The 24,830-nt window shown below is 43.8% G+C and overlaps 1 protein-coding gene across 6 annotated transcripts in view; it reads left to right on the top strand.

The window, feature by feature from the left end:
* The window catches only part of RPS6KA5 (ribosomal protein S6 kinase A5), a 195,537-nt gene extending 170,938 nt beyond the window's left edge, over positions 1-24,599 (top strand). For 3 of the 6 annotated variants that reach the window (XM_055538920.1, XM_055538924.1, XM_055538925.1), the window contains exons 9-17: positions 1,768-1,929; positions 4,083-4,208; positions 4,592-4,725; positions 5,371-5,464; positions 8,977-9,147; positions 12,565-12,756; positions 18,717-18,876; positions 20,365-20,528; positions 22,746-24,599. In XM_055538920.1, the coding sequence (XP_055394895.1) occupies positions 1,768-1,929; positions 4,083-4,208; positions 4,592-4,725; positions 5,371-5,464; positions 8,977-9,147; positions 12,565-12,756; positions 18,717-18,876; positions 20,365-20,528; positions 22,746-22,985 (1,443 nt within the window). In that variant the 3' untranslated portion in view covers positions 22,986-24,599. Of the gene's footprint in view, positions 1-1,767; positions 1,930-4,082; positions 4,209-4,591; positions 4,726-5,370; positions 5,465-8,976; positions 9,148-12,564; positions 12,757-13,456; positions 14,266-18,716; positions 18,877-20,364; positions 20,529-22,745 lie in introns of those variants that run through there. The other 3 variants (XM_055538921.1, XM_055538922.1, XM_055538923.1) reach the window with 3 other exon arrangements.
* The last annotated feature ends 231 nt before the right edge of the window (positions 24,600-24,830 follow it).

The raw sequence follows: 24,830 nt of genomic DNA, 5'->3' as shown, positions 1-24,830 counted from the left end.
TAGCCCACCAGGCTCCCCCGTCCCTGGGATTCTCCAGGCAAGAACACTGGGGTGGGTTGTTGTTTCCTTCTCCAATGCATGAAAGTGAAAAGTGAAAGTGAAGTTGCTCAGTCGTGTCTGACCCTTAGTGACCCCATGGACCGTAGCCTACCAGGCTCCTCCGTCCATGGGAGTTTGCAGGCAAGAGTACTGGAGTGGAGTGCCATTTCCTTCTCCAAGGGACACTTCAGGAAAGACCAAAATTCTACTTGCAAAGGCCCAAATGGAGTGGAGGTGGAGAGGATTGTGATAGTATTCAGCTTTCTACATACTAAATGTTGTCCTGCTAACAACAGATGTCTTTAAGTTACCCCTTTACTCGAGAAGTTCCTCTTAATACATGTACAGTAGCCAAGCACAAATCATATGTTCGTAATGGAGCTCTACAGCTGCAGAGAGGGGAGAGCACACACTAGCAAGTCAAGAACTGGCCCTTCCACTAGCGAATGTTTCAGTGAAAAGGATCGCTCTGACTCCCAGGCTTCAGTTTCCATCTGGATCAAATAAAGAGGATGAGCTAAATGACCTTTAAAACCTGTTCCAGCTGAAAAGTTTGAAGATCTGTAATTTAGTGATTGTACCTCCATCGCCTCCACAAGAGGGCACAATAAAAACAGTTTATGTTGATTGTACTTACTGAGTGTCATCAACAAAGTGCAAGTTTCATGTTTTACCGTCTCCGAAATCAGTATGCAGCTTACAGTGGGCAGAATTTTGCTATTCTAATTGGTCATGCTTTTTCTTTCTTAATGGTATGTAAAGTAAGGGTGTATCTTACTATCAAGGATGGCATCTTAGATTATAGGAGAAATATATTGATATTATATATTTGTAATATCAAATACATTGATACTATATATATACATATTGTGGGATTCAGTTCAATAAGTATTATCAGAGACTGTTTTAAGTGACAGAAGGAGAACAACAAAAAAGAACAGAGGGTTGAATTTGGATCATATAAGAGAGCAGTTTATCAGACAGTGACTGACATGGGTGGGAAGGAGGCCTGGATTATGCCCTGGGGGAGAGAAGAGGCCATGTTGAAACCCTTGAATACAGTTGAATGAGAAAAGAATGGTTACATCAGTTAGACTTACAGATATAAACCAATGCATGAATTACAGTTTATTATCTAATCTGTCTAGATGGCCAGAAGGAAAGCTAGTTAACACTGCCTCTTGAAAATAGGGCTGTTCCTTTAGAGTTAATAGTCATACCCATTTTAAAGCCCTTTATTACAGGCTAGGTTTGGTTTTGTTTTGGTTTGGCTTAAACGCCTTTCTCGGGGCACATGACAGTAACTCTCGATGTCCACTGGGTGAACTGGGGTCTCCTGGTGCCCCCTAGTGGCCAGAACGAGACCCCACGGCAGTGGGATGGAAAGCGGCCTCACCTTCCAGTCCTGGCATCGGCTGGAGCTATAAACTGCAGTCAAAAAACAACTGAGCTAGTCAGTATCGGATCTGAATCAGTCAGCCTTGAGACGTCCAAATGCTTTGTAACGATAATATAATAATTTCCACAAACTGATCACATGTATGAAACCACCCCCCCCCCCCAAAAATATGCTCCTGTTTGTAAAGAAGAAATTGTTTTTAATTGTTGGTTGGAAATATGTGCTTTTCTCTCTCTTGCTCCATGAAAATTACCTACCTTTGTTATTTTTCAAAAATGTATTTCAACTTTGTTGATTTCTACTTTGTACCAATTTTATTTCTGTTTTAGAAAATAAACTGGGATGATTTAGCTGCCAAGAAAGTGCCCGCACCTTTTAAGCCAGTCATCCGAGATGAATTAGATGTGAGTAACTTTGCAGAAGAATTCACAGAAATGGACCCCACCTACTCTCCTGCAGCTCTGCCCCAGAGTTCCGAGAGGCTGTTCCAGGTAATCGCGAAGGGTGCACCGTGTTGCTTGGCCACAGGTGCTTTCAAAGAAAAGATTGATTTTCTCATATGAAATCTTTTTGGCATCTTGAAAAACAGGACTCTCTAATTTCTTTAAAATGATTAAATACAGAGATATGACAAATCGTTAACTGAAGCTTGTGGTTTGTTAAATAGCAGACATTATTTACGTGTTTTATTTTTTAAGAGTTCTCTTTATATATTTAATTATTTTTGGCTGCACTGCACAGCATGTGGGATCTTAATTCCCACACCCCCTGCACTGGAGTCTTAACTGGACCACTGAGGAAATCTGTGTGTTTATTTTTTATGTAAATAACTGTTAGAGGTAACACCTGAAGTTTTATTTCTGTTCAGGCTCTTTTGTAGAAAATGCAGTACTTTACCTCTGTTCAAACTAAGTATTCTTAATATTGTATAAATAGTGTTATCTGATTTTTTTATCTCCAGTGAATAATATGAACTGTTTCCCAACTCTTAAAAAAGATTTAGAAAGGATTTTATACTTAGTTTTCTCAGACTTCTCAGACTTAAGATAAAATATTCCTACTATTAAATGGCATTGTAGCTTCATTTCTTTGACTCCCAGAAGCATCCCAATAGAAAGGTTTAACTGTCTCTGGACATAGGCTGCCCTTGGCTGGGCTCATAGCACATGGAGGAAATGTTTCTTGAGTGTTCTCGTTTGAACAAATCATCGTCCATGATTATACACGTGGTCCCCAGTTTACAGTGGTTCAGCTTAGGATTCTTTGACTTCATGGTGGTGCAAGTGATCCACATTAGATACAAAGCACACCTTGAACTTTGCTCTTTCCTGGAATGAGGGTGCGCAGTGGGATCCGTTCTCAGTGCTGGGGGCTGCGGTGAGCCCTGGTTCACAGGCAGCCACATGGTCCTGCAGCGACCAGCGAGTGCAGCCAGTGTCCAGTGAGAGAGCGCCCTGAGACCAGCCAGCGTCCAGTGACACAGCCCCCTGAGACCAGCCAGCGTCCAGCGACACAGCCCCCTGAGACCAGCCAGCGTCCAGCGACACAGCCCCCTGAGACCAGCCAGCGTCCAGCGACACAGCCCCCTGAGACCAGCCAGCGTCCAGCGACACAGCCCCCTGAGACCAGCCAGCGTCCACTGACACAGCCTCCTGAGACCAGCCAGCGTCCACTGACACAGCCCCCTGAGACCACCCAGTGTCAAGCGACACAGCCCCCTGAGACCAGCCAGTGCAGTCGCTCCGGACACACAGCGTTGTGTTTCACACTCAGCGCAGCAGTCAGTAACTGACATGAGACAGGTAGCAGTTACTGCAAAGCAGACTTTGTGTTTGATGATTTTACCCAACTAGGTTACGTGAGTGTTCTGAGCACGGCTAAAGTAGGCCAGCCTAAGCTGTGATGTTAGGTAGGTTATATGTGTCAAATGCATTTTCAACTTGTAATATTTTAAATGTATGGCGAGTTTATCAGGACAGAACCCCAGTGTGAGTCATAGAAGATCTGTACCACTTTTGGTTCAGCACATCATTCTGCCGTTTGATTTTATTGTTTCAATTTCAGATTGCTTCCCCAGTAGCTCAGCAGGTAAAGAATCCGCCTGCAATCCAGGAGATACAGGAGATATGGGTTCGATCCCTGGGTCAGGAGGGCCCCCTGGAGAAGGAATGGCAACCCATTCCAATATTCTTGCCTGAAGACTGGAATGAAACTTGCTGTTTTGCTAGTTTGAAAACCAGTAGCATTTCAATCACAATTAGTTCCTTAACTATACCTTTTTTGAGAAGTTAGTTGTGTTTAGAAGCAAATTTTTATCAGCAGTGCAAAAGAATTATAGCTATAGGGAAAAAGTATTTTTCTGCCTTTCATTTTGAATCGGTTGAGTTCTACCAGAAGATGGCATTATCGCCTTCTGAAAAGCATTATTCTATTGATTTGAAATGACCTTGTGTTTTGGATTGCAAATAAAGTAAAACTAGATTTGTCTTAACAAAAATCTGAACATTTTTCATTGGCCATGCCACATGGCATGTGGGACCTTAGTTCTTCAGCCAGTGATGGAACCCACAGCCTTGGCACTGAAAGCATCGAGTCAAAGGAGAGAAAATGATGACTTATTTTGTTTACTTTTCTTTTTTTTAAGGGCTATTCCTTTGTTGCCCCTTCCATTCTCTTCAAGCGTAACGCAGCCGTAATGGATCCTCTTCAGTTTCACATGGGAGTTGACCGCCCCGGGGTGACGCATGTTGCGAGGAGCGCGATGCTGAAGGTACAGCTGCGCGGTGGTCACGTGACCTGCTCGTCGTTTAAATACCAGTGCTAGTTGCCTTTCTGAAGTCCCGTAAATGGAGTGGACTTTCCATTTGACTCAAACCTAATTTTAAAAAGTGAATAAATGGAAATAGCGATATTTGCCCCAGAAAATTACCAATATGCATTTGAAGGAGCTCCTGTTTTACAGCAGTAGAAAATGGTGCATTTAAGTAAGTGATAGAGATGTTAGACACGAGCTAATGATGAATTTTTAAAGATTATAAAACGTAGTCCAGTCCTGCTTATTAACATTCATAATGTTCTGTTACTCAGGAATTTTATCTGTCCCTGTGTATGACTGACATTTTCTTAAGTTAAATGATGTTGGTTTCTCATCAGGACTCTCCATTCTATCAGCACTATGACCTGGATCTGAAGGACACACCACTGGGAGAAGGAAGCTTTTCAATCTGTCGAAAGTGCATACACAAAAAAAGTAACCAAGCATTTGCAGTCAAAATAATCAGCAAAAGGTGCGCCCTTTCCCCATGTACCTGTTCCAGTGGGTGGACTCTCTAAGCTCTTTACCGAAAGGAAAGGGACAGTGTGTTGGAAGTTCTAACCAAGGCTTTAGCCATTCAGCTCATCAGTTGATCTGTTATGCTTCTAGCTCTGAGACAGTAATCCACTTTAGACATGAATCATAGTGTGATATGCTTTTGAGGTTATTACGAGAAGACTTTCTTGTTGGCGGTGTTAAACAGACTTGCTTAGTGAGTTCAGCAGCTGTTGCCATTCCTATTAAGTGTTATATTTGAAATATTTCTCCTGAAATTATTAACATTTAGCAGTCCACAGGTAGCTTTAAGAACTAGTTGTTTTGGTAACTGTTACCTCCATGATGGTTTATTCTTATGACCAAATTGTCGGGCACATAGGGCATCCATTTCTTCATATGATTAAGCACTTTCCTGGCTTGGAAATAATCATTTTTCTCAAGAATAATGCTTTACTTGTTCTGGTGGGTGTATGACTCACTGCTTTCATGAAAGCCTCCTTCTGATACTTTGACACTCACATTCTGAATGTGCTGTAAATAAAAAAAAAATTAGGGCTGGGGCTGTACTTCCTAAAGCTTGGTGAACAGGAGTGTGGACACTGACCGCTTCATCTTTCAGGATGGAAGCCAGCACTCAGAAAGAGGTAACAGCACTGAGACTCTGCGAAGGACATCCCAATATTGTGAAATTACATGAGGTTTTTCATGATCAGGTACTCTGCCTTTTTTTCTTTACTCAGCATACTAATTCATATGCAAGGTTCTACTTTTCACCAGTTTTGTCAGTACTTCTGGCGCAGAGTCAGGGATATGGGACGTGACGCAGCCACTCGAGAGGTGAAAACCCACTCCGCACACTCTCACCCACCCCAGTCAGTGCCTCCTCCTCTTCTCTCACTCAGTCGTGGCCATGCAGGGCGTGGACAGAGGGTGTGGGAGCGCGGCGTGAAAGCCCCGCCCCCTGCGCGCTCTGTGGTCTGGCTGCCGCCCCCCAGCTCGTCCCTGCCTGCCTCTCAGAGCTCACTTATATTCGCCTTCAGCCAGATGCTGTGAGTTTGAGAGTGGACCTTAGCCTGAAGCCTCATTGTTGTTGTTTTTGTTTAGTTGCTAAGTTGTGTCTGACTCTTTTGTGACCCCGTGGACTGTAGCCTCTCTGTCCATGGAATTTCCCAGGCACGAATACTGGAGTGGGTAGCCATGCCCTTCTCCAGGGGATCTTCCTGACGCAGGGATCAAACCTGGGTCTCCTGCATTGGCAGGCGATTCTTTACCACTGAGCCACCAGGGAATCCCCGTTAGTGCAAGGTAAAGAGCAAATAGGAACAGAAGAGCAAGGACGCCCCCCCTTCCCTCTTCTCATTCCAGGGGCTCACACTCCCCACTGCTGTCCCCTCACCAGTCCCGCTTTCCGTCAGGACCCTCACTCAGGGCTGTCACTTTGGACACGGGAGGGATGCTGCTGTGCCAGGTCCATGCCTCCTCCTCCGCAGACGTCACTCCGCAGTCGTCTCTCCTCCGGGCCTGGGCAGGGTGGCACAGTTGCACACAAGACAGCATGCCAGGCAGCAGAGCCAAAACCAGCCCTGGGTGTGGTTGGCCCCGACTTTACCAATGAAGAAACTGAGGTTCAGAAGGGTCACGAGGGTTTTCCCACGGGGGGAAAAAAAGAATCATGAGACTTATCCAACCAAAGTCACATAGCAAGTCAGTGAAAATCCCGCTGGAGAGCTGGTCTCTGGTTCTGGGCTCCCTCGAATGTGCTGCTCAGACGTGCACGTTGGGGGGAAGCTGTGGCCCAGCTCTCTGCCACACTGAACTCCCCAGAGCACCGATGGCTCGCAGGACCCGCGGCAGGGAGACCGGTGGCGGAGGAGCAGCGTGGCTGCGATAGCTGCTGCTTGTTACCACGCACCTTGCCTGCTCCGGGTGTCGTAGCTCTCATTCTACATGCATCATCTTACTCAGTCCTTACTATGACTCTGAAGTGGGAAAAGCAAAACTCACAGAAATTAAGTAATCGGGCTTCCCCATCTCTGAGTGGTACTTCTGAACCTACACAGTCCAGCTTCAAAGCATGCGTTTGATTACCATGTCCCCCTGCCTCGGGGGAGGCGGACGCACCATCTGGTTTTCATGTCAGGTGAGTGAGCACCCACAAAACAACACTGTCTACCTGCTGCCTGGTGCTTCTAATCAGAAAAGGAAGACCTCTGAATCAAGGGGTGCGGGAGCTGGTCTCCCTGCTCCCTCGCAGCCTCCCCCTCTTTGGGGTACTCAGCCGCAGTGCAGGAGGTGAGTCCCTGTCCCCTGGGGGTGCTTAGGAGGAGACGGGACGGCTTCCTGTTGGAGACGGTTCACATGTCCAGAGAGGGCTTGGTGGATGACCTTGACATGCCCCTCCGTGGTCGCAGCTGTGCTCTGGGCTACTCCTCCCCACCCAAGACTTTGGATCCCTGACCTTCAGGCCACCATCGCATCTCGGGAATTATACCCCTAGTATTGTATTTATGTGACAAATTAACTTCATCATCTCCTGCTGTTATATTCAAGAGTTCCTAGAATAGACACCATCTCATGGGGAACTCTCCTGGCATACAGTGGTTGAGACCCCGCCTTCCAGTGTGGGGGATGAGGGTTCAGTCTCTGGTTGGGGCGCTAAGATCCCACCTGCTCAGAGCTGCTGAGCCCACGTGCCGCAGCGAGAGAGACCTTCACACCCAAGTGGAGACCCAGCACGGCCAGGACGCCGTCTCACGATGTAAACCTGCACACACCGGTGTAGGTGCAGGCTGCTCTAATCCGCGGTGTTGGTGCTCGGGTTGTCTTTCTCCCCCATAATGCTGACACAGCTGCCTGCATCGCGCCCCCTCCAAGCGTCTGCTGTTCACCTCAGCACCCTTAATCACATCTGAGAGACCCCGTTATCACACAAGGTCGCATCTTTAGGTTCTAGGGGTTGGGATGTAGACATCTTCGAAGGACCATTATTCACATTTTTCTCCATTATCTACATTTTTATTGGTAAGGGTGCTAAAGTTCATGCAGGTAAAGTAACATCCACTGGGTCATAAGTAAGTCACAGAAATGGCATTCAGATGCAGACTGGACTCTAAAGCCTGTTTCTTAAATCACTCTAGGCATTGCCTCTCCTTTGTTGAAAGCTTGCTGGCATACACTGTAGCATTTAGCTTTGACCTAATTTGGCTGATGTAGAAATTCAAGTTAGCATGTCTCCAGTAGCCTGGGAGCAATTCTCTTTTTTATAAAAAGGGTTATTCACCTTCTAGAGTATGCCCATTGTGTGCAGGAGAATGTATTTATAACCATCTTTTTTATGATGCCGTTTTTCCAGACTTTGCTAATTCAAAGGGAAGCATACTTTGTTTTGTTTGTTGAGTGACATTGGTGTGATAAGGCATAGCATTTGAATCTGATTATTGATAACTTTTTTAAACCATTTGTGTTCATTGGAGAGTGGATATAATTCCTTTGTTTTTCAATAGCTTCTATGTTATTCTTTATGGAAATGTAGGCAAAATATAGTAAGTATGTAACTTTTGATACCATTTAATTAAGATAATGCCTTTGGGATCAAAAGCAATTTTGTCTTTAAAAAGCCCATAGTGAGTTATGGGTGTTTGCCGTGGGAATTAACAGGAACCCTGAAACTAATCTGTTGAGCCCTAAGAGAAGATTTAAAGTGACATCATCCAATAATGCCTTTTTTTAAAAGGTAAATTTGCCATTAAATGTGTGTGTCAGGCCTCTCATGGGCAGCGTGTTCCATCAGTAATTGTCTATATTATTTAAAGCAGCCAATTTCACATTATTATCGGTACGAGGTCACACTTTAAAAAGAAACATATGTAAACTCGGTAGAGAGGGTTGGAATGCAATTCAGCTGAAAAAATTCGTCGAGGAAAGGAGACATAAGGATTTCACTGCAGTGCTTGAAATTTTCCATTACCGAAATAGAACTCTAAAAAAGACACATTATCCTTCAACTCTTTGCTCTAAAATGCAAGGATCACCGCTGATTATTTTAACAAGGGACTATTTAAATTTATCGGTTACAGTTCATAGTCAGTAAATGTTTTCTGCGTTGATCAGCCTCTCCTCCTCTTCAGTAAGGCCCTCCACATTGCTCTTTCTGTAAATGTTTTCTGCATGGATCAGCCTCTCCTCCTCTTCAATAAGGCCCTCCACATTGTTCTTTCTTTTCTAGCTTCACACATTTCTCGTGATGGAACTTCTGAATGGGGGAGAGCTGTTTGAACGCATTAAGAGAAAGAAGCATTTTAGTGAGACGGAAGCCAGCTACATCATGCGGAAGCTGGTTTCAGCTGTAAGCCACATGCATGACGTCGGAGTGGTACACAGAGATCTGAAACCCGAGGTATAAAATCCTTTGACACAATCTGGCATCATTATTAAATGTCTCCTAGACACGTGTGGGCTTTTTTTTTTGGGGGGGGGAGGTTGGTTTTTATTTTCAGAGCTTTTTTCTAAATAAATTACTTGCAAATACCATGTTCCTTGGATTTTTTTCCGTTTCTGTTTCAGTCTAAAATAAATCTGTCTTTTCTTTTTTTTGCCAGCTGATCATCTTGAGGTTATATTTGTAAGTGTGAGAGCCTTTTATGGAAGAAATACTTTATGCAACAGTTGTGGACTAAAAATAGCAATGGAAATTTTTGTAGCAGAAAATAATATCCCTCCTATATGTATACCATTTTAGAGGGATTTTTTTTTTTAATGGTGTATTTTGAAAGCTTATCTTTTGCTTTCATAATCAAATTGATTAGCTCATGAATAGGAACGTATATAATCCTGTTTTGAATATCTACAGCATTGTCTTGGTTTAATTAGTTATGTGATCTTTACATGTGCTTTTCTTTGCTCATGTGCTGCAGTATTTATAGAACTGTGTAGCAGTGCAGAAGTAGCAGCTTTTAATATACTTTTTCTTTCAAAAGGTTAAGAAAGAAGGTTCTAACTCTAGAATAATCCCTTTTTAGTATCAAAAATATGAAAATTCCTCCCTTTTAGAAAATCATCAAAATAATAATGCAAATTGAAAAACAAAACCCAATACTTTATAAAAGGATAACAATGAATCATCCTTTACCATAGGCAAAATTATATATATTTACTCTCTAAAATAGAATTTCAGTTTTAATTGCTATGTGATTGTAATGGATTTTCAAGTGTATTTTAAATAATAATTTGGTGTTTATTTTTGTGTTAGACTACAAAAAAAATCTCTCAAAAAGCACCATTTATGCCTTTTGGTTAAGTACCTTAGGTTACTGGTAGGAAGAGGATGTTTTGAAAATGGAATTCTCTGTCTTTGGATATAACTGACTGATTCCTAAAGGATTTAAACTTCTGTGTACTTTCTATTATTGTTATTCCTATTACTCGTAATTAATCAAAAGCAAATTGTGTTTTATGAGCTGGCAGCTATGATAGCTGCCCTTCTGCTTCCTGCATCACAGTTCTCAGTCTCCCACACAACGCCCACTGAAAATATGGCGCTCCGTACATTGGAGATTAGCTGTCTATTTTTAAATATGAACACATACCACTTAAATGCTTTTTTTGATAGACAAGGAACAAGCATGTAATTTTTTTAATTGAAAAGATCTGTTCCATGACTGTCTGGAATTCATTTTCACATGTTTTATTCTTTGATAACTGGCCATCTGTCCCGTCATGAGTCTCAAACGATGGCAACTGTCCTCTGCAACAAAATTTAAATTTGCCTTCCGATTTTACTGGTTGAAAAAACACTCACATAGCTTTGTTCTTATCTGTTAAAAAGATTTTGTTTCAACTAGGCGTTTGAAAAGCACTGTCTCCTTATATAGGACGTCCTGCTACTGTGCCAGGCCTAAGCAGCGTGTGTTTTGGAGGCGTGAAAGTGTACCTTTGCACTAACACTGTCATAATAGAATGGCTTTCACTTTGACTTTTAAGTGGCTGATTATATTATTTTCAAGCTAAAAGTTTAATCCCTTTCACCTTGACAGCATTTTAAGATCTGTTTATGTCTCTTTTGATAGATATTTATGTGGTATTCATATTCTACACAGGCAAGATAATTTCTAGGTGGTGAGAATCAAATAAATTTAGAAGCTGGCTGACATTCTTTAGTAGGCTGCTTTGTATTTTTCAAACTGATCCCCGTATTCTTGAAAGATTGAGAAATTTTATCGAATTAGTTCCTGGCACAGCTTGAGACAAGGATGTAAGTGGTTTGAGTGTTGACTTCCTGCCACTCCTGACCATGTACGCCCAGCTCCACTTTGAGAATTGGGAGAGGAGTGAAGAGGGGAATGCCACACCTCCTCCGTTTCAAGATCTGCAAACAAGGGAGTCCTTAGCCAGTCCTGGTATAGGAGACACTGAAGTCCTTTCCAGAGACTAGCAGGCTCAGTGGGGGCAGGCCGGCTGTGCTGCAGCCCAGCGCCTCCTGCCACAGGAGAGCCCGGGGCCATCTGCTGGGCCCTCTCCAAGTTCTCCTGCCTGAACTCCAGCATGACTTCAGCTGTGGCGAGGCCTTCCATTGAATTACATTTACATTTAAATTCCATCAAAAATTCAGGACTAAGCATTTAGTATGATAGAAAATTTAAGAAACACTTTCAGCTAATTTTTTTTTTATTTCTTTCCTCCCACTTCATTCATTTTTAACTTTTGAAAGGGGGCCTAGAAGATTTTTCTTCTTTATATCAATGAAGCCTTCTATGATATATTTTCTTTCACTTTGAATAATATTAAAAAGCAAATGATGTTCTAGAGCTGGGGGAATAATTTAATGATCAAAAAGGCATACTAGATGTTATTAGGATGGCTAAAGACAGTATAATCAGCTTCATTTACTGGGGGTACTAGTTTGATGTACTAATAAAAATGATGATTTGCACACCAGTACAGTTAGACTGTTTAAACAAGTGATAAATACACAAGTAATCAGGGACTACTCGGGCAGCCCAGTGGTCAAGAGGGGACTCCCAGTGCAGGGAGCATGGGTTCGATCCCTGGTTGAGGAACTAAGATCTTGCATGCTGCATGGTGCAGATAAAAAACAAATAATCAGTAAAACCTTAGCGATTGAGAAGGCTTGGAAAATGATTCAAAGTAACATTTTCTGAATAATAGAGGGATAATCTCCATAAGCATCAAAAAACGTTCAAGTATTAACTGTTTTGGAAAAAATATTTCTGAAATGCATGGCTCCACCATGTATTCTTTAATAGGTTTTACTAAATACTGTTAACTGTTTTGCTAGATATTATTTAACTATTTTATTTGATTTCATTCAACTGACAAATATTTACCAAACCACTTGCTACATGAAAAAGTCATGAGTAAGATAGACACAGTTGTTGGCCTCATGGAATTGTGGTCTAATTTATCAGCAGAGCTGATAAATGCCAGAAAAGAACAGTAAAAGCTAGAAGTAAATACAATAGCTTCCACCTTCAGTTTGGTGACATCTCTAAAGTAGGATTAGAGGCCTGAGAGCCGGGTTGGAAGGGAGGTTGGTGGGATAAGTAGAAGACAGACACAGCAGAAGACGCAGAAGGGGCGTGACACCATCGGGAGTGTCCCTCGTGACCTTGTAAACCCAAGGTGGTCCAGAAAGCTAGAGCAGAGAGCCGTGGATGCTAGGATCCCGCTCCCAACCTCCGCGTCAGATCTCTGTGTCTGAGTCCAATGTAAATGTTAATAGATAATGTTGCAAAATGCCTCTCCAAGGCCCCTGACATTTTAATGAGAAACTAATGAGAAACTTTGTATCTTGCAGAATTTACTGTTCACTGATGAAAATGACAATTTGGAAATTAAAGTCATTGATTTTGGGTTTGCACGCTTGAAGCCCCCTGATAATCAGCCTCTGAAGACACCTTGTTTCACTCTTCACTACGCTGCCCCAGAGCTCTTGAATCACAGCGGCTATGATGAGTCCTGCGACCTCTGGAGCTTGGGCGTCATTTTGGTGAGTTCGTTATCAGCCACTCCATTCAACCCAGTCAGTCCTCTCTGTCCTCTGCGTCTCTCCCTTTGTTGTCTGTCTTTTTTTTTTTACTGGAATATAATTGCTTTACAATGTCATGCTAGTTTCTGCTATACAATGAGGTGAATCAGCTACATGTGTACATACATCACCCCTCCCTCTCACACCTCCATCCCACCCCTCTAGGTTTTTCTTAAATTCATGAAAAAAATTGGCAAATTGGTTTCTTTTCTGTACAAACAGTAAAAGGCCTGACTGAAGACTATTTCCCTTTCTTAAAGTTTATATTGGAGAAAATGTAGGAATTTTTATTTTGGTTTATTTGGAATATTTAAGGCAACTGTTTTATGTGAATTACAGTTATATATATGTATTTTTAAAGAAGCAATAGTCTATTTTCATAAGCTATGCATATTAGATATAATATGAAACTAGCAAAGTGACTCATTAATCAAAAATATTTAAAAGTATATTCTCTGAGATTTTCAACCCAAAAAGCAATTGAATATCACTTAGGATAAATTAACAAATTAATAAATAAAATTTAAAATATTTATAGTAACTTACAGTAATCATGGTAAGCATGCTTTTCACAATATCTCCTTGGCAGCCAGGATCAGAAACAGAACATGAGCTAGAAAAATCTCAGTGTGTGTGTTTTTTTTTTTTTTCCTCAAAATAGCTTTATTTTTTCTGCATACAATTTGTAATGCATAATCATAGGGAGAAGTTTTCAGACAACAGAGAAAGAAACAAGGAACAAGGTGGAATGACTCAGAGTCTCATCACACAGAGGCGATGCTGTCTGACCTCTTCCCCTCCATCCACCCTCCCCCATGTTACGCATGCTGTGTATCTTTCTACACATTTTCCTATGTGTTTGTATATATATTCAGGCTTTTTTAACAAATGAGATTATGTGATATGTAGTTTGAGTCTCCAGAGTTTAACATTTCTTTACTAATGAGCAGTTAGCATTTTCTAGCCTCTCACTAATTATAAGCTACACAAATGAATATTTTTGATATATGTACTCGCATTGATCTCACTATTTCCTTAGACTAGACTCCTGGGAGAAGGGTATATACGTCCTTACTTTGACATACATGCCTGTATTTCCTTCTAGAAGGTTTCCAGATCGTGTTCTCATCAGCTGTATGTGAATACATTGGATACTAGCCATTTCAATCTAAATTAATTGCTATGGTCATTATAATTTGCGTGCCTTTTCCGTGATGCGTACTCCGTGTGCGCGTCTTGTCATGCATTTAGTCCCTCTTCTGTGAGCCGCGGTCTCTGAGCTTGGCCGCTTCCAGGGGAGCCTCACACTGACACAGCCCTCTCCAGGGCTCTAACCCTTCGTCAGACACCAACACTCGAAACGCCTTTTCTGGTCTGTCATGTTTTTGAAAACTTTGTTCACAGTTATATGAGGTTTTGATTTTGTTTTTAGAGAGATTTAAATAAACTTTTTAAATGCTTATGTTTTAATGGAGAAATTTAAAAAAATTTTATGTGACAACATAAAAATGAAAAAACATATCTATTAAACTCGTCTAAAAGCAAAATTCAAGTATGTCGGGCTTCCCCGGCGGCACTAGTGGTGAGGAACCCACCTGCCAGCAGGAGACATAAGAGACACGGGTCGGTCCGTGGTGGGAAGATGCCCTGGAGGAGGGCATGGCAGCCCACTCTAGTATTGCTGCTGGAGAATCCCGTGGACAGAGGAGCCTAGCAGGCTACGGCCCATACGGTCACAGAGTCGGACACGACTGCAGAGACTTCACACAAGATATGTCGGTCTTTTCCTTTATGGTATTCTGGCTTTGATGTCAGATTGGCACTCCACCCCCAGCCCAAGATTATAAAAATATTCTCTTAAATTTTCCTCCAGGATTGTATTTTATTCTTGGGCTTGTGCACTCCATCTGGGGTTTATTTTGGTGTTGGTTTGTTTTCCCCCGATGGCAGCCAGTTGTCCTTGCAGGATGGTTCTTTTATTTTTAAGCTATAGGTTTTTACTTCAGCAGTTTTAAGTCATCACTTACAATTTGCAAATCAAATTACATATTTATGAGTATGATTTTAAATAAAAATAAGCAGCTAACTTCTGTAGACTTGAGTTCTCTTCAACTTAAAGTGCTTACAGTAGCGCGCTCCTACAGCCCTCATCAGATGAACAGAGCCTCCTCCACAGCAGCGCGCCCTTGTAGAAGAGCCTTTGCTCAGATACAGGCCAGGTGTCATCACCATGCTCTTTAAGGTTTCAGAAGGCATTCCTAGACATGTAGACAGGTACTTTAGAGCCTCCAAATGCCCTATCTATGGAAATAACCTCGTATAATGGCATGGAGAGAAGCCAGGCTTCTCTCTAGATGTAATTGTCAACTCTTAAACAGGAACAGGAAACAACAGATTAAACGATACCACGAGTATCATCAGAATGTCCACACTGCGGGAGTTCTACAGGACAAGCAACCTGGTGACTCCACCAAATAAGTTTCGAGAAAAACTAGGCTGGGGCCCATAGATAAAAGACACTTAGGAAACGAAGTCACTGTGCTTTAATTCAGACAGGTCCTAATTTTAACTCTATTTGTTAAATTCAAACTCTGTCATACAGACGTGATTATAATATTATACAGTGTGTACACAATTGGGGAAATTTGATTATTGACTGGATATTGGATGATACAAAGACATTGCTGCTAATTGTTTTTAAGTGCAATCATAGGTTGTTGTGGGATTTTACAAATCCTTGCCTTTTAGAGATACAAAATGAAATACTGGGTTGGCCAAAAATTTCATTTGAGTTTTTCTGTTACAGCCCATGGAAAACCCTAACGAAGTCTTTGGCCACTCCAATACTTACATATGAAAGCTAAGTTAGCGCCTGCATTAAACTGTCCAAGAAAAAAAAAGGATGCCTTGTAAACTTTTCCATATAAATGCGTGCTTCTCTCCAGAGGATCTGGATTTGAGCTGTCCCATAGTCGGCACAAGATGCACTTGGAGCTTTTGCCTTAGAACCTGCGACCCTGGGACACGCTGCCTGTGTCACGGTGCCCATCCACGAACATGGATGCTTTAATATGAAGATAATTTACGTTATTGTCACTGGGTAAAACAAATACTTGAGAAAGATGCATCGCATCATACATGTGGCTTTGATTACAACTCAGTTTACCTCATGGATGAGCAGTTCATTGGACACATTCAGGACTCTGATTAAAATAGAAGTTACACGGTGATTAGTCTGCTCAGGATCACCATAATGAAATACCACAGACTGGGCGACTTGGACAGCAGACATTTATTTCACAGTTCTGGAGGCTGGGAGGTCCAGTCCCAGGGTGCCAGCAGGTTGGAATCTGGTGAGGGCTCTCCCCTTTGGTTGCAGACAGCCACCTGTTCACGGCGACCTCACATGGCCTCTCCTCACATGAGCTCAGAGAGAGACCGGGCCAGCTCCCTGGCATCTCTGTAAGGGCACCCTCGTGGGTGAAGGCCCCCAGGTCCCCATCACCTTTACCTGCATAAAGGTCCTGTCCTCAAGTCAGCCATGTTGGGGTGGGTGTGACTTTTCAGCACATGAATTTTTAAGGCACACAGTAATTCAGAGCTTAACAGACAGTGTTTAGAAAATGTAGCATAGGATTATATGCTATTCCATAGGTATATATAGAATACCCATGGGATGGAATATAATAACAGTTAAAACATATTTCTTCCAAGTGTTTTATTTGGGATTTCATATTTTTTCACTTTATTCAGGATTTTTTATTTTTTCACGTTCTTCTCAAAATTTTGTTTTGAAAATTTCAGACCTAGAGAAAATTGGGGAGAATAACACAGTGAACGTTTAGCATGTTGCCACATTTACTTTTGCTTTCTCCCCAATTCCACACATATATCTTTATGTATATAGATACTCTCTTATCATAACCTTTGCCAACAGTTTGCAGACACAGAATTAGTCTTAACAGAAGCTGATTCCTGGATAATCAACTAAATTCTAAGATCTTGGAGTTGAGAGGAGCCTAAAGTCTAATTCTAACTCTTCCAGAAAAGGGATCTTTCTATAAAGTCCCTATCACCACTCTCCTTTAAATATTTCCAAAGATGGTGAATTTATCTTTCCACCCAACAGCTTGTTGAATTATTACACAGCACAGCAAGAAAACGCTAATATAAAGGATACTTTTTTATATTTAGTCATCAATGTATGTGTTAGGAAGTGGGGTAAGATTAAGAAGGGGAGCAGATTTTCAAACACTGTTTGGCAGTATCTACTGAACACACAGACCAAATGGCCCAGCAGTCTCCATCTCAGGGAGGCAGCCGACAGAAAGGCCTGTTTCTGTGTACCAGAGGAGATGTGCGCAGAGACACATACAGAGCAGCAGGCTTCAGGGCACCCCAAACTGGAAACAAGTCAAATGCTCATCAGCAAGAGAAAGGCATTATAGTCTGGGTTCCCCCGGAAAGCAGAGCCTGAAGTGGAAGCGCACGTTTTCTCTTGTTCCCAAGGACCAGACCTGGGGGCTCAGCTGGTGAAGAACCTGCCTGCAGTGCAGGAGACCTGGGTTCATCCCTGGGTTGGGAAGGTCCCCTGGAGAAGGGAACGCTGCCCACTCCAGTATTCTTAGGCTTCGCTGGTGGCTCAGCTGGTGAAGAATCCCCCCGCAATGTGGGAGACCTGGGTTCATCCCTGGGTTGGGAAGGTCCCCTGGAGAAGGGAACGCTACCCACTCCAGTATTCTGGCCTGGAGAATTCCCTGAACTGTATAGTCCATGGGGTCACAAAGAGTCGGACACGACTGAGCGACTTTCACTTTCACTAAGGACCGGAATCCCAGGGAGGCAGGAGGGACGCAGGGAAGAGGCGGACAGCGGGCGCACCGTGAGTCGCCACCTGCTGGCACCAGGTGGAGCTGAGCAGGTGTGCCCACAGAACAGACCTCTAACCGCAGGCCATGCGGCTGCAGGAACAGGAAACGTGATCTGTGAGTCCTGGGCCTGCAGAACCTAGATGTGGGGAGCGCAGCCCCGATGGGTCGCCACTGATTCAGCACGGTCCTCAGGGACAGAGCTCCAGCCCCACAGGGTCTCATCCTGAGCTGGTGTCTTCACCGAGCTTTTCATATTCTGACACTGCCCAGGTGAAAGAATGCCAGTCCATCTGACAAGCAGGCCCGATTTCCTTTCTTCTCTCATCAGCTGATCACTGGGATCCCACCTCAAGGAGGTCATCAGTGTGAGTTAAGGAAGAGGCCTCGGTGCACCAGAGAGGTGACATGCACCCATGCGCTAACTTGCAGCACCTCTGGGCCTCCTCAGGTCAATTCTGAGCGTGCGGCATGGCGCAGTGGCCGCAGCAGCAGCTTTAGGAGTCAGGGCGTCGGCTCGTCCGAGCTTCAGGAAGCATTTCAGCTGACTACGCTCACTGGCTCCAGGCATCCTTGCCAGGATGTTGAGTCTTGAGTTTCAGATGAGTGTTTCCGTGGCAATAATTTCTCCATCAGGTCTCATGCCCCACTGGCCCACCCTAGTTCAGCATCTTCAGGATCCATTCTGTTCTGTGTCCCTGACCCCTCCGGGGCCATTTTAGCCAAGGCCCGTGGCTCCTCTGGGATATGCACATTCCCCTGTTAATGTCACCTGTTGAAATGATTATATTATCCCTTTTTTATTCTTCTTGTCCTGAATACGGCTATAAAAATGGTTTTAAATCTTGATATCATAATAAGCCATATCTTTTCATATACGAGTCTGCAATGCTTTGATTCTTTCAGTGATCAAAGTCATGTAATCTTTTAAACTTACTAATGTTAATTGTAATATTTGGGAAATTATGCTGATGAAGTTAGTAATGAAATTACCAGATTGGCTTTGATGGTGATTTTGGCAGACATTCTGTTTTGCTCTTTTTTTCTTGATAGTATACAATGTTGTCAGGGCAAGTTCCATTTCAGTCTCATGATAAAAGTCTGACATGCACCAGTGCAGTGGAAATCATGAAGAAAATTAAAAAGGGAGATTTCTCCTTTGAAGGAGAAGCCTGGAAGAATGTATCCCAAGAGGCTAAAGATTTGATCCAAGGTAAGAATCTAATGAAAAATTTTATATGATGTGTAGCGATTGAAGTGGAACCATACCCGAGATACATATATTTGTTTGTGAATTATTCAAGAATCCCTGTGTGTTTAAGGATTCAGGCTACTCTGTTCAGCTTCAGCTTAGTATCAGGACACCCTCTGTCGGCAATCTCATCCACATTCACAATCATACCTTCAAAGAGAACCGCTTTCTCTTTCCTCTCCTTTCCCCCAGGCACATGTGTGCTCCTCTCTCCCTCTTGTTTTCGTGGCCAAGACCCTCAACCCCCACCACCTTCCTTGCCTCCTGCAGCCAGGCCCTGGGTGCTGGGATTCAGCATCGCTGCCAGCTGCCCTCCTCCCCATTCTCACGGCTCTCATCTGAGGTCTGGTCATAGCTCTCTCCTAAAATCCATAACATGCTTTCAACTTACTTACTTGCTCTGGCTTTGTGTGTCTATCGTCCATCGGCTCAGTGAGCTTCCTAATATCCAAATGCAGTCATGCCTTTTTTCTGTTGAAAGTTCTCCAAGGAACACCAGTGAGCTTTGGATCAGACCCCCCAGTGGCGCCTTCACGGCCCGGTTGTACCTTCCTCTGTTTCCTGGCACCCTCACTCCAGCAGCTGTTGTTGGGCAGCGCGCCAGGCCTCCCTGTCCTTCACCATCTCCCGGAGTTTGCCCAAACCCATGTCCATTGAGTCGGTGATGCCATCCAACCATCTCATCCTCTGTCGTCCCCTTCTCCTGCCTTCAATCTTTCCCAGCATCAGGGTCTTTTCCAATGAGTTGGCTTTTCACATCAGGTGGCCAGATGACTGGAGCTTCAGTTTCAGCATCAGTCCTTCCAGTGAACACTCAGGGTTGATTTCCTTAGGATGGACTGGCACTGTGGAGCACCTGAGTTCTTCAAATGTGCTGAGTTTTTAGATTTTGTTCACCTTTACTCGTGCTCATCCTAATCCTGGGGCTTACTTTGTCATCGAGCCCTGCTCATCCCCCAGGACTCATCTCCTGGAAGCCCCCAGGGTGCCCATCCCCCAGGGGGGAGCCCTTCCCTGGAGCCTGCTGTGCACGTGTCCTCAGACGGGATAAGACCTCGCACACAGCTCCTCCTGGAGCCTCCATCTGCACGTTCCCTAACCTGCGGAAGATGTTTGTAAGTGCGTCAAGTAGATCTCAGAGCTCTGTTTGCAGGGGCTCTCCTGGCCCCTGGTGGGAGTCCTTGTCTCAAGTGGTGGTCTTCCCCAGACGGGAAGCCCCATGAGCCTGCAGCCTTCTGGAAGCAGGCTGCTGTGGGCTTTATTATGAGCAGCCAGATTCACCAGGGAATCTCAGTGTAGATGAAAATGGAGGTAATTATCCTTGTAGGAGGTTGATGCCATATAGAAACCATCATGTCTTGTGAACATAATTGAGATCTCTGAGGTTGATTTTAAACTATGTTTGAAATGACAGCTCATGAAATAAAAATATCTTATTTATTCCCACAGGACTTCTCACAGTCGATCCAAACAAAAGGCTTAAAATGCCTGACTTGAGATACAATGAATGGCTTCAAGACGGCAGTCAGCTGTCCTCAAATCCTCTGATGACTCCAGACATCCTGGGCTCTTCAGGAGCTGCGGTGCACACGTGTGTGAAAGCCACCTTCCATGTAAGGCTCCAGCTGTGCACTCCTGAGCGGTTTGAGAAGGGACTGCACGTCCTTACTCTGTAACCTCAGAGGCACACTCTTAGGCAGACAGTTTTTAAAATGGGTTCTTTTAATTTTAGATATGCTTTTATAAATCCCTTCATGACATAAACACATTTCTAAACAGAAAGGGCATAGGGACCAGAGTCACCACAAACCCACAAAATATTTATTTGACATTTGAGATGAGGCAGTGGTCTGATATTTGAATAGTTGAAGTTTTTCAGTTGCTAAGGAAAGCAATATGCATATTATTAGAGTTTTTTAAAAAACGTTATTTTGTTGAAGGTTAGTTGATTTTACAATGTTGTATTAATTTCTGCTGTGCAGCAGACTGATTCCGTCACACGTGTGTAAACACACCCTGTACGTTCGCGCTCACGCTCTGCTCTATTGTGGTTTGCCACAGGATAGTGAATGTAGTTTCTGTGCTGCACAGCAGGAGCTTGTTGCTGACTGAATTCTGTATGTATAGCAGCTGGCTTCTATAAACCGAAACTCCAGTCCGCCCCTGCCCCTCCCTCCTTCCCTCTTGGCAACCATGCGCCTGTACTAGCGCGTTTCTCTCTCAAATCAGCCAAACCGCTGTCTGTAGAAACTATAAATAAGCACTAGAAATTAGGCACGTGTCAAAGTCCGTCCCTTCAACAGTCATTTTGTGCATAATTTTATTGTTCTAGAACCTAAGGGATAAAAAGTAAATTAATTAGTATTAAGTAAATATTGTATACTTGAAAGGCTGAGACTACATAGTAATAAATGTAGATTCTGGCACACTCGTGCCAAACAGATGCAAGTACATTAAGATAATTGTATAAGGAGCAGAGGAGTTAGAAATAACATTACTTCTGAGAGGATTATCTTGAGGAAGGAGACAGGATAGCATTTCCTCTTGGCTGCAGAAATGGATTAAAAAACTAATGAACTGGGATCTGGTGAGGCGTGAAGAGATTAACTGCAGGCATTTGCAGATGATCCAGATCTTCTCAGTGGCATATGAGGCAAGGTTGTCACCTCAGCAATGCCTATGCCTGAATCTGAGAAAAGTAGAGATGGGCTGCTGTGAGGAGGAAGCCAGACTGAGGTCTCTGGAGCTCATCTCTGCATATTATCATGTCCAGGACGTACCCAGACTGCACTGACGTGGGCGTGGAGGTCAGGGGCTCTGTGCTGGGACTTTGTGGTTGGAATCTTAAAGTTCAGGATGAGTCAGGTAATGAGGGGAAGGGAGTGAGATTGCTGACATTCTCCAGGAATTTCCAGTCAGTCGGTGGTTCCTTTAATTGAGAGGTAGCACTCCCCTCTTCAAAAGATTGACTAGAATTGGGACTCCTGGACACCCTCGCTGGTGGGTTTCAAGAGGGCCCTCAGAAGCCCTTCCCCATTGATTTCTGTACCCCTCCTGGAGCTTTAGATACAGTGGTTTAAGGACCATGTTCTTAGGGCTTCCCTTGTGGCTTACCTCATACTCAGTAAAGAATCCACCCACAATGCGGGAGACCTGGGTTTGATCTCTGGGTTGGGAAGATCCCCTGGAGAAGGGAAAGGCTACCCACTCCAGTATTCTGGCCTGGAGAATTACATGGACTGTATAGTCCATGGGGTCGCAGAGCCACACACAACTGAACAACTTTCACTTTCCTAGGACGAGCTGGAGCTGTGGTTGCCGACCGCCTGTCCTCTGTCAGTCACACTGCGAGGAGCTTCAGCCCTTTCACTTTTGTGGCATTCCCCTTACTTTTTTCTTCCCTTCTTATTTAGTCTCTCAGTCGTGTCCACCTCTTTATAACCGTATGAACTGCACCATGCCAGGCCTCCCTGTCCTCCACTGCCTTCCAGAGTTTGCTCAAACTCATGTCTATTGTGGAGAAGGAAATGGCAACCCACTCCAGTGTTCTGCCTGGAGAATCCCAGGGATGGGGGAGCCTGGTGGGCTGCCATCTATGGGGTTGCACAGAGTCGGACGCAACTGACGCGACTTAGCAGCAGCAGCAGCAGCATATCCTTCGAGTTGGTGATGCCCTCCAACCATCTCATCCTCTGTCGTCCCCTTCTCCTCCCGCCTTCAATCTTTCCCAGCATCAGGGTCTTAGCCAGGGAGTCGGCTTTTCGCATCAGGTGGCCAAAGCTTCAGCATCAGTCCCTCCAGTGAGTGTTGACCTTGCTGTTCTCCCCTAGGCCTTCAACAAGTACAAGAGAGAGGGGTTCTGCCTCCAGAACGTGGATAAGGCCCCCCTGGCGAAGAGGCGGAGGATGAAGAAGACGAGCACGAGCACGGAGACGCGCAGCAGCTCCAGCGAGAGCTCGCACTCCTCATCCTCCCACTCGCACGGCAAGAGCACGCCCACAAGGGCGCTGCAGCCCGGCAACCCCGCCGACGGCGGCGCCCCCGAAAGCCTCTTCCAGTTCCAGGACTGAGCGCCTGGGGGCCTGGGGACCGAGCCAGGCTACGCCAACCCTTCAGCGCCCTCGGCCTGCCTGGAGGCCGGGCTCTGTGTCTCAGAAGCCGCACCCCGCTGGATCCGTTGGCATCTGCCCCGTAGGGAATTTTTCCAGGAAAACCCAATTGGTTATCCTCGTCCAGAAGCACCGGGCGGAGACTGGGACTGTGAGCAGAGCGCACGGGATGCTGTTAGTGACCTAGGTGACACCCGCGCGACTGCTCCTGATAGGGCACCGCTTTCTGTCATCTGAGTGGCGACCGGTGAGGTTTGAGCCGCTGACAGTAAGTCACAGGGTCGTCAGAGGTCCGCCAGCAAGAGTTCCCAGGACTGTGAGGATACCTGTTGCTTCACCTTGTGGGTATTGTGGGTTTTTAAGAGATACGCGTCCTTTGAACAGTGATTTATCAGCAAAAAAAAAAAAAGGTCTAACTGTTTTCCAAAAGATTCTGTCATGAATTTTATGTGTGGTGTATACTTATTTCTTGAGAGAGGACTTTAACTTATTGTTTTTATTTTAGTTAAAATATGGTTACCTATGACGATAACCTACGATTATTAATCTTTTTCTATAAAGTCAAATAAAAGGCACACGCAGGTCCCACGCTGTGTACTGGGGCCTCACTGAGATGCATGCTAAGCTACATATGTTTTTAGTTTTGCACTGCTCTTTCCTGGCAGTTTGTTTTCATGGTTACTGCAGAATATTAAGGTACATGTCTCTGTTTTAAGTAATATTGCACTTTATAAAAAAAAATAGGAATAAAGCAATCTGTTTTATAAAGTGCACTCTTTAAAGCATATGTACTGTACTTTTGCCTTTTTTCCCCCCATTATCTACTTTAAACTTACCCTCACACCCCCTTCTGCTTAGGATGCACCATGGAAGGGGCTGTGAGGTATGGCGTCGTCACTGGCCCCTGCGGCACTGACGAGAGGAGAGCCTGAGTGGGATCCGGCTGAACACTGGGCTCGTGGCCACACTGTGCTGTGCTGCGGTGAGGCTTTTCCTCCTGTAGTCAGATATTATGTACATAATATTTTAGAATCATATCTATGACTTGTTTGGAAGTTTTTCTGTTCAATTTTAAATCCAGAAAGCATATTTTATAAACTTATGCAGAGCACTTGTATAGCTCAAAAGTTCTGAGTTCATAACCGAAAACAAGCGTTGTGTGCTGAAGACATTTCACTGAATGATCACTGCATTTTGAAATATGATTAATTCATTCCCTATGCAAGAGAGGAAGTGGTAGGATTTGTGTGTTATATTTTTTTTAAGCCATCACACAAAATGTCAGGACTGAGAAAAGTGATTTTCTGCTGTGTTTACAGGAATCATGTTTAAAAAGGTAATGCCCAGTATGTCTATGTTGTCAGTTTTGTTAACAATAACCTCTTGAGTGTTAGTTTGGAATCGGGCATGATATTTATTTATTCCTTTCTTGAGATAATACAGCATTAATTTCAACCAGTTATGAATACTAAAAATATTGCACTCAATGTAATAGCATATTTATTACTGAACCAATGTATATATTAATAGCACAGGCAACAAAAATGGCAAATATTAAACTATTTTCAAAATGTATTATCCTGTCCACATTTTTGTTCACAGTGATTATCAGAAATAACTTATACTTTTCAGTGGCCCAGATGGCTGCATAATTCTTGAGTCAATGAAAATTTTGTGCTTCTAGCTTTTGGTCCTTCTTAGCAATGGTCGTAAATCTGAGGTACATTGTTACCGAACTCAAGCTAATTCACAGACTGGGATTCCATCAGGCACAGAGTTAAAATAACCAAGAAAATGTCCACTTAT

This window comes from Bubalus kerabau, chromosome 10 (genome assembly GCF_029407905.1).
Source record: "Bubalus kerabau isolate K-KA32 ecotype Philippines breed swamp buffalo chromosome 10, PCC_UOA_SB_1v2, whole genome shotgun sequence".
Classification (NCBI taxonomy): Eukaryota; Metazoa; Chordata; class Mammalia; order Artiodactyla; family Bovidae; genus Bubalus; species Bubalus kerabau.
The sequence above is the reverse complement of the archived record's forward strand: the minus strand, read 5'-3'. Positions and strand labels throughout refer to the sequence as shown.